Genomic DNA, 10,363 nt, shown 5'->3' on the forward strand with positions numbered 1-10,363 from the left:
TTTAAGTATATAAATTAGAGACATAATTACCTGTGATGAATTTTTCTAAAAAACTTGCTAAAATGCTTTTTAATCGCATGTAGTATACATAGACACATAAACTAACATTTTTAATTAAATAAATATAATTATTAAATTATTAGTTAAACCTTGGGACTTTGTCCATATAAAATTTAAATATAAATAAGCCTCTGTAGGGATGCGTTAAAATGCTAACTCTTCTTAAATTGTTAACTCATCAACGTAGTGTATTAAAAATGTCAACACGGCCACATTAAAATGTCAACACATATTTGTATTGACATTTTAATAAACTGTGTTGACATTTAAATATCAATGTCAACATAATGTATTAAAATATCAACTTAACTTTATATTAACATTTCAGTATCATCATGTTGACATTTTTAATACATTGTATTGAAGAGTTAGCAAGTTAGCAACTTAAGAAAAGTTAGCAACGGATCACACCCCAGCCTTTTTATATATACGGAGTAGGATTATGATCAAATGCTAAATAATTATGAATCCAGAACTACGAACTTCTACATAGTGTATTAATATTATCAATACAAAGACATAACTTTATAAATATAACATGTAAATTTTAATATACACAAAGACATCATAAGTATATCAACAGTGTGTTAAAAATTTTAACATGTTGAGATTTTGGATTGAAAATTAGTTAGCATATTAAAGCGATCAATATGAAGTATTCACATCATCGTGCTATGCGGAGCCATCCAACGGTCCAAAAAGTCTAATTAACAAAATGTTGTAGAATAAAATTCTATAAATCATGTGACCAAGAAATTGAAATATACAAGCCGGCCCCAAATAATTGTGTTCTATGAAAATACTATAGATATAATCCGAAAATATTGCCTCAAAGTTTAGTATATGTCATGCTCGTGGTCAATATCCATTTCCAAAAACAAAATTAACAAGCGATCTAAATGTGTGGGAGAGAGCTAATATTGGCACAAATAAAACATTTTCTACCTCAAGAAAATAACTACCAAGCTATGTATGTATGCAAACACCGAAACTCAATCAATCCCTTCATTGAGAAGAAAATCACACCCTAAAATGGCAAGTTCTTTAAAAATCGCAGTTCTGTTGGCCGGCGCCCTACTTGTATCGCTGGCTGACGTCGCCGAAGCCCAAGACGCGCAGTTCGTGGTTGAGGGCGAGGTCTATTGTGAAGTTTGCCGCATCAATTTCATCAACAAGCTTAGTGTACCTATGGCAGGTACATTACATCTTCTCTTGTCATGTTTTTCATAAAAGTTACTATTTAAAATAAGTGCTTGTTGTATTAATTTCTTATTCCTTGAATGAAAATTATTTCCTTAACTTAAGGACGTTTTATGATACGGACATCTTTTCCACATCATCTAAATTTTTCCATGAATCTATAATATAGTTTGTATTACCATAAGTTGTTAGGATTATATTTTATTTCGTTTGTCCATATTTGATTTAGTTCCATTAGTTTAGGAGTTCTTTTTGTACCACACTGTTAAGGGTAGCCTTCCTTATCGTTCGAATTCCACATAATCAAGAAACTGAAGCCGTGGTCGTCGAGCGCCCAAGAGGTTTGATTACTTCCAGCAGAGGGGGTGCTGGGCGCGAGAGAGGTTCTCGTCAGCAGCGATAGAGAATCAGAGTTTTGTGATTCAAGCCAAGTTGGGCGAAATACTGATTTCATTAATTGGTTGAATGCCTAACAAGATAACAATCGATCATATTTATAACAATAGAACTACTACCCTAACTTAATGAATAAGAAACAAATATAAGAAAAGATATGCAAATCCCTAATATATCTAAACTAAAGGAAGGTTCGTATCAACTCCCCCACGGTTAAAATCCACCTTGTCCTCAAGGTGGAAACCACGAACCAATGATGAGAGTTGAAAGCAAAAGCTTTGGCGAGGCGTCTCCTCCTGGATCAAACGCATACCGAACAACTGAACTTCTCCCTTCCTCACCTCCACCAAAAATTAACAAAAGCGGACGAATGTGGTCGTCAAAAGGTGAACGTCTCCATTTGCACACTTCTGCATCTGGAACGTGTAAATATAGTTGGAGAAGTCCCAAGTTTTCCTCGCAATTAAATTCCTGATCCTTCGCTTTACCGCTTGTGATCTTCTTTGGTCCAAAGAAAGAATAGGCTCCCAACATCCTCTCCTGTCTCAAGGAAGAATAGGGTCCCAACGTGCCACACACTTCTGCCACATAAACAAAAATTTTCCCTATATATTCTTGCATCACAGGATTGCAAATTCTCAAGCAGACACCGCCCTCATCATACGCATTTTCTTTAAGCAAAAACCTGAAATCCCCTTCGATATGCAAGAACGCAACAGCAGGCAGTGGCGTTGGTGATATGATGTTAGTCTCATCAGAGCTGCACGGAAGATATATATCCTCCAAAGATGAAACTCGGGGGCCTTCGGGGCTCGCATCTCTATCCTCCTCTACTCCGTGCTTATCACAAAGCAAGGCAATCGACTGATTCGTTACACCAACCACATCTAAATTAGATGCACCATGATCACCCACTTCGTCCACCTCTATTTCTAATCTAGAGTCCATTAAAAATGACCTTCCCAGATTGTCACTATGCTCCTCCACCATCTCATTCTCAGAAGAATAATTGAAATCTTTAGCATTATCAAATGAATATTCCATATGAGCATCCAAACTCGGTAAATCAAACATTTCTTCTTCTTGTTCCCTCATTTCATTCATAATCGAAGCATACTTCGACGAATGTGTATGTGAGAACTCGTTATCACTAACTAGTGAATCTGTCCCACTCTGACTCCCAAACGAACGAAGACCAGGAGTAGTTTTCTTCTTCATCACTGGACTTGACATTGAGCACTCAATATACCTATTATGAGAGAGAGACGACCTTCTCCCCCAACATAGATTATCACTTTCAAATCTCTCAAAAGATATGTCATCTGCCAGGTATCCCTGCTGCGTGCGCAATCCCGACATGTCCCAACAGGTAGGCGGGTACGGGGTCTGATTAGTCACACGCGCGGGCTGACTGTATAGGTTCCGCGGCGGGAGGATCAAGCGCAGTGGCTGAACGGTGGTGTGGCGGGGCTGGTGGTAGGCGGACTGGCCTCGCGGCGCTCGCACTTCCTCCTGATGATGAGGTCGGTCCCAGCACATCTCCGGGTGTCGGGGCCGGTGATCAAAGGCCGGGTATCCGCGGTCCTGCTGCTGCGTCGGTGGGTCCCAACAAGTCGGGCGGTGCGGCTGCGTTGCGTGAATCGGGTGGCGATCGAACCCTAATTAGATTCGTCGATCTCCGCAACAAAATATGTGGCTTCTCTCGGCGTAGCCGCTGCGAGGTCGAGCCAGCGCATCCTGCGCGCGATTGCGGTACCCGATGGGCGGGTATCCCTTCCGTGGGTGACAATCAGGTGAATCCAAGCGGTGTGAGACGTAGGGTGGTTTTGGCTCAGGGATGCGCGGCGCCTCCATATTGTCGACCCGCCTATCCGTCGAATCCAGCCTGAACTCCAATTTGTCGAACCGGGCCATGATCTTCTCTAGTCCGACGGAGGAAATCTCACTCATCCCCGGAAAGTTGCACGGCGGATTGCTGATTAGAACCCTCCGTCCAACTCCGGTGTAATTGCGTGACTTGATGACGTTGAATGGTGGCAGTGAAGCACGACAGTGATCGGTGGTACTTTATTTTTGGTGAAGAAGGTATCTTCTTCTTTTTTTTATTGATAGAATATGGAGGGTGAGATGCGGTGGTGATGGTGGTGCTGCGGAGGGTGTGTGGAATGATTCCGTCGGGCAGCGGTGTGGCTAGTTGCTGTGCGCGGGTGGATTCCCGTCAGGCAGCGACGTAGCTATGGTTCGATCGGTGTTGTGGAGGGTGAGCTCACGATGAAAGCACCAGTTGTTAAGGGTAGCCTTCCTTAACGTTCGAATTTCACACAATCAATAAACCGAAGCCGTGGTCGTCGAGCGCCCAAGAGGTTTGGGTCGGCGATTACTTCCGGCAGAGGGGGTGCTGGGCGCGAGAGAGGTTCTCGTCAGCAGCGATAGAGAATCAGAGTTTTGTGATTCAAGCCAAGTTTGGCGAAGATTTCATTAATTGGTTGAATGTCTAACAAGATAACAATCGATCATATTTATAACAATATAACTATTACCCTAACTTAATGAACAAGAAACAAATATACGAAAAGATATGCAAATCCCTAATATATCTAAACTAAAGGAAGGTTCGTATCACACATATTGTAATATATCTGTGGAGTGTTTAATTATAATGAAGAATGAAGAATGAAGAATTAAATAAATTTATCGTCCGCCGTTCTCTTCTCTCCCAGTAATCTTTTCATTTTATTATTATTTCTTTTCAAGTTATTTCCCAATACATATTAATCTATTGGTGCTTTATAACTTTGCTTTGCGCTCTCAATTTTGGTTATTTTTTAATTATATCGTTATAAGACAAGTTTGTTGTATTGAATATATTAGTGCTTTTAAAATCACCAAAATAATGTTGTTTTATTTTAACTGACCATATACCGCGCGCCCATGCAGGTGCGACCGTGCGCCTAGAGTGCCGAGGTGAAGAAGTCACAAACATAACATACAAACTTGAGGGCACGACCGACTCAGCCGGGCACTACCAGCTAAATGTGGTCGGAGACCATGGCACAGAGGAGTGCGGTGTGACACTAGTGAAGAGCAGTCAACCCGACTGTGACATCCTGCCTGACGAAGGCTGGGCCATCGAGCCAACATCAAAGATCACGCTGACCAAAAATAGTGGCTTCCATGACAAAGTGCGACATGCGAACCCACTAGGGTTCACCAAGAAGGAGCGGGACGCTGGCTGCGCCGCGCTCTTCAAAGAGCTCGAGATCAACCCGGATGAAAAATGAGTGTTTGATTGCTTAAATATTTTGCTTTATTTATTTGATTTTAGAAATAGGTTTCTAATTATTTGAAGTATGATTCAATAGATTGAGCAAGATATTTGTGTAGAATGGTGTATGTACTTGTTTAAATCGCTCTCTTGCTTCCTTGGGAGATAATAAAAAGTCTAATGAATCCGGGATGATATATATGTGGTTGATGGATGGATTTAAAGATTTATTGTTAGGGCATCCACAATGGTGTCCTATCTCCGGAGTCTATCTCAATTTTTTCCTCTCCCTGCAATGAGAGCTCGTCCCAGAGCCTATCTCAGAACCCATCTCATTTCCACATCAACACTATTTTATTTTATTTTTAATATCAATGTCTAAATAATTTAATTAAGTTAAAATACATAATAAATTAATTCCTTGATGTATTACAATATTTGAAAAAAGAATACAACGAGAAGAAAATTTCAATAAAATTACAATAAAATGATTAGGTTGTTCTCGCCGGAGTTGGAATCGAAATCCGAATCAGAAGAGGAATTGAAAGACATTTCTAGTGAGAGAAAAATGTGAGTGTGTAAAATGAATGGGATTGCGATGTATTTATAATAGGGGAAGAAATTTAATAAATTAAACAAAAAATGAAATCGGCCCCAGCGCCGGGCAATGGGAGCTGATGGCAGGGCCGATGCAAAGCCTATCGCATATCGGCTGAGGCGATGGGGAGTAGCCATCGGCTCCCTCTCCACAATGGGAGCCGGGGGGAGGGGGGGGGGGGGGGGGTTGATCGCTCGGCCCTTGTAATATGCCCCCATTGTGTGTGCTCTTAGACTATTATAAAGTTACAAGTTACATGATGCGCAATGTAGTACTATAAACTATTGTTTACGATGAAAGACGTGTAATAGTGCACAGGGGCAGCGCAGTTGGTTCTGGAGGGCAGAGTTGCAAGAATGAAAGACGTGTAATGTAATGTACGTGCATCCTCAAAATGCAGAGATCTAGATGGGTCAAGGCACAAAGGTGCACCGAGATAGGTTTGAAGTTAGGCATGAAATGATCACTGTTAGAGACATGTTGGATCAGGAAGAGAGGCTGGACCGATCAAGAGGAGAGACCACAAGTGAGGTTCGGTGAAACAATAGGGTGAGACACAACCCTCATTGGCAGGCCAATTATAAAGTTCAATTAGTTCATAGTTTAACAATTTATTGAGTCGAGCATATCTATAATAGTTCATAGTTTTAAATAATTATGTGTTATGATAATTTATTGAGTCGAGCATATCTATAAGAAGCTTTGTTCTGAGTTTTTTTAATGGTTTTTTCCAAGGTTATATTAAAAGTCAAACCACATAGGGTCTATGTATAACTTTAAATATTGGTAAAGCCATTAATTAATTCTATTCAAATAAAATGATCACAAACTACTCTATCTTTCTGCCGGTACATCTTGCCTCCCCTTCCCCCTCTCATCTATCTCTTACCCTTGTTTCCTTATCATCTTCTCTACTTCATTGTATTCTCTGAGTTAGAAGACACTTGAAGCCTTCATGTTTCGATATTAATCATATCAATGTTGTTGGCAAGTGAAATAAAAATAACTATAACTATAACCATTTCCACATTATTGTAAAGAAATTAAGAACTATAATTATTATACAAGTCTAATGTGTCACTCCTCCTATTACTAAATAATTTATTTAGGATGAAACCCACGAATTTTAACAAATGTGTTTGATATCAATAGTACCCCATGAATCTTCGTGTTTGCTAGTTCTTGTTATTTTATGTACTTTGGAATTCCTTTCTCTGTTTTTCATTAAATCCTTTTTTACTTGTTTAGTGTAATTCCACTCAAGTAGTTGCGATGGATCAACTCCCACCCATATCCAACATTGATTAACTGAACTATTGGAGCAACCCAAATCTTTGGGAACAAACCAACATATTATCACATGCTATTAATATTCCCAAAATTCTTTTATTCCATAGGTGGATATCAAAGTAGCTTTACTTCATATTCTTAATGGCACATCTAGGTGTCTTCTAATTATCTTAAATATTAAACAATTTATTATTGTTCGTAAAATATTAATCTACTCATATTTTGTTTATAACATGCCATAACCATTAGGATCAACAAACTTAAAGCAAATTTCCCTATTAAAAATTGAATAAAAATGTATAATATTTATGTACTCCCTCCGTCCCCCAATAGTGAAGTCATTTCACAATTTTGGTATGGTTCATAATAGTGAGTCATTTCCTTTTCTACTAAAAATCAACAAATTTCTTCTTTTGTACTTTAATTTCTTTACTTTATCAAAGAAATTAAGAACAGAAGGGGTATAATATAAAATCATATCGCTATTCGTACAGTGTATTGATGAAGCATAAATAAGTCTTATGTAAACCTATTGGAATTTGATTCTTCTTCTAGAATTCCTTTTACTGTGGGATCTGATCCTACTTTCTGGCGTAAAATCTGTGTGGGGGAAGCTCTATCAATTCGAAAAATCACTACATTAGCTTTAATTATAATTAATTAATGAGTATCAGAGACTTTTCAAAGATATCTTAGTTTGAATTAACAAATATAACGCACAAATCCCTACACAACATTTAGTAGCGATGTTGCATCACAAGTAAATGTTAGGGCTCATAAATCGTACATGTTGATTCGTTATCGAGTCAACTCGATATCAATCCAATCTAATAAGGTCAAATCCTAGTTAAATATAAAACTATCGGGTTCTCATTTGGTCCAACCCATTAACTTTGTGTCTGTTCATGTTTAGTTTTTGAGTCATGTTAAAAATTGTTGGTCCTACTGTAACATTCTTTGTTGTGGTACAATTTAATTTGACGCAACACGATAACGAATCTAAACAATCAAATCAAGCAATAATAGTAGTAATATTAATAATAAAAATTTCAAAATTTATAATTTTATTTCTTAACGAATAATTCGAACCTGACTCCATCCAATCTAAATCATCGGGTTTTTATTATGTCATCCCGATAAGGATCTAAACCCAATATATAAAGCTTAACCTAAACCCATTAACTTCGTGCGTGTCATGTAAAAAAATTATCAGCCCTAACAATTTTTTTATAGTGTTGAATGATGTACTTTTTTTTATTTCCATACAAGTACTAATTAAATTCAATATATGTTACCTCTCCCGAATAAAATAAAAATAAAAACGACAAACTTATGAATCCCACCACATAAGCCCTTAATTATCATAATTACATTTATTAAAAAAAAAACGTAATGGCAATGACCCATGTCAGTAGATAAGGCTCTCATTAAGAGTGATTCATCATAGACGGCTTATCCTTACCCTAGTTTTTATATATCTTCGCTGCACAAAATTTTCTTCCCAATCTAAATTTTTTATTCATATTTTACTATACACAAAAACTAATATCAAAATAAGGATTAATCATATATTAAGTGTGTCACTATTTTAAACATTTTTAAGAAAAGTACACGTTACATGAGTTTTCTCTTTAGAAACCTCCCCAAGTTTAGAAAATAAATGGAAATAGTACATCGTTTGACATACATTCCGCTTGGTATAAATCAAATTTTCGCGAAAACTATCATCTACTTTTTTCTTTTCTTTTCTTATTTTACTCTTTTTTTAATAAGAATCAATACTGGTTCACCAATCACCATCTACCCCTATGATAACTTGAACTCCCGACCTATTAATTGGAAGGGAAGTGTCTTACTAAATGAGTTTTGTGCTTCATTATCGAGAAAATTCATCATCTATGACAGTTAATACAGCAATTAATTAATTAAAGCTTAGGCTTGGCCACTCGCAATATTTATAAATAGATTTTTTCTCTAATTTATTTATTTAATTATTTCATACTACTACTAAACAAATTGAAAGAGATGCGATCAACAGCTTTGACTATTGGTGGCGCATCTCCGCCTCTTCCCGGCGAATAGATGCCGGAATCCGCCGTGCTCCGCCGCGTGCCACTCGACAACGTCGAAATCAAGCTGGTGGGGCCCACCGGAGGCGGGGTCGAACATGCAATTACCATTAGAAAAGTCAGGCTGAAGGCAGGGCGGCTTTGCCTTGCGACGGCCGGCCCCGACGGGAACATTGCGCAGGGCGCCGCCGGCGGTCCAGTAGCGCTGGCAGCCCTTGCAGAAGTGGCGCGGCTGGTTGACGTTGTAGTTGTTGAAGTAGCAGAATTTGGTCTCCGTGCTCTTGCACCTCGGACACGGGATGATCTTGTCCGGCCGCTTTTCCTGGGCAGGGTCAGGTTTCTCGTGTTCGGGGTCGGTTTTTGGGTCTGATTTTTCTCTAGGGGTGATTGTGGCTCCGAATAATTTGATCCCTGATGGGGTGTTGTTTTCTTGGAGTTGAGGCATGTATGTGAATTTGTGATGTGAGAGAGAAATGGAGAAAAAAAAGAGCTATTTGGTTGTGAAGAAAATTGTGTGAATATATGTTTCAAAAAAGCGAAAAAGTGAACCGGAAAGAGCGGGTGGGGAGAGTCTTTATAAGTGAAGAAAAAAGTGCATGGTTGATCTTGATGGAGAGGATTTTGGTGTATAGACAAAATTTACTATTGGATTGTAGAATTGAGAGCATCCACAATGGCGGCGAACCCACCGGCTAGCCGATCCCTGGCGCTCGCCGGTCCGCTCGCCGAACCATTGCAGCCGGCGAGTGCCAAATCGGCGAAAAAAACGGCGAGCGCACGCCGATTCCCGACCGCAGGGCAATACGCTCCCCGATCGGCTGACCGCCATTGCAGGCTCCCGATCGGCGAGCGGATTTTATTTTTTATTTAATTTTTGAAACACTATATATACGCGATTTGCACGTCATTTTCATTTGCACCACTTGTTTTAACGAGTATTTTCTCTATCTTAATTTCTGTACAAGAGCAACAACGCGAAATGAGTAGCGCGGGTGGTAGTAGTGGGGATGCTGAGGAGTACGACCGGCGAATGAACGAAGCATTGGAGGCGTATACGTCCCTTGAGATAGACCGGCTGTTATAGAGGGCCTTGCAGCCGGGGGTACCTCGACCTCGATCCGTTGTCCACCGCCGAGCAGTGATTGAGCGGGATCACGTAGCTGCACATCAGCGGCTATATGAAGACTACTTCGCACAGGAGCCGCAGTTTAACGCCAACTTTTTCAGGCGGCATTTTAGGATGAGCAGGGCCCTGTTTATACGTATTGTTGACGCTTTGGAGCGTCGATATCTGTATTTTCGCTTCAGGCACGATGCGGCTGGCAAACCCGGCCACACACCTATTCAAAAGTGCACTGCGGCAATCAGGCAGTTGGCCTACGGAGGCGCGGCAGACATGCGGGATGAATACCTCCACATCGGTGAGACGACTGCCCTTGAATGTATGAAGTATTTCTGTCAGGGCGTGGTTGAAATATTTCGTGA

At 39.7% G+C, this 10,363-nt stretch overlaps 2 protein-coding genes across 2 annotated transcripts; one reads left to right on the forward strand and one right to left on the reverse strand.

Annotated features, from left to right (window-relative positions):
* Positions 1 to 1,087: 1,087 nt before the first annotated feature.
* On the forward strand, positions 1,088 to 5,116 carry LOC121784506 (major pollen allergen Pla l 1-like). Its single transcript, XM_042182653.1, has 2 exons — positions 1,088 to 1,255; positions 4,594 to 5,116. The coding sequence occupies exons 1-2, from the start codon at positions 1,093 to 1,095 to the stop codon at positions 4,935 to 4,937; spliced, it is 507 nt and encodes a 168-aa protein (XP_042038587.1). The 5' UTR covers positions 1,088 to 1,092; the 3' UTR covers positions 4,938 to 5,116.
* Positions 5,117 to 8,401: 3,285 nt separating this feature from the next.
* Positions 8,402 to 9,397, reverse strand: LOC121783788 (dof zinc finger protein DOF1.5-like). Its single transcript, XM_042181968.1, has one exon. It carries the CDS (start codon positions 9,321 to 9,323, stop codon positions 8,841 to 8,843), a length of 483 nt encoding a protein of 160 aa, XP_042037902.1. The 5' UTR covers positions 9,324 to 9,397; the 3' UTR covers positions 8,402 to 8,840.
* Positions 9,398 to 10,363: the final 966 nt, after the last annotated feature.

This window comes from Salvia splendens, chromosome 21 (genome assembly GCF_004379255.2).
Source record: "Salvia splendens isolate huo1 chromosome 21, SspV2, whole genome shotgun sequence".
NCBI lineage: Eukaryota > Viridiplantae > Streptophyta > Magnoliopsida > Lamiales > Lamiaceae > Salvia > Salvia splendens.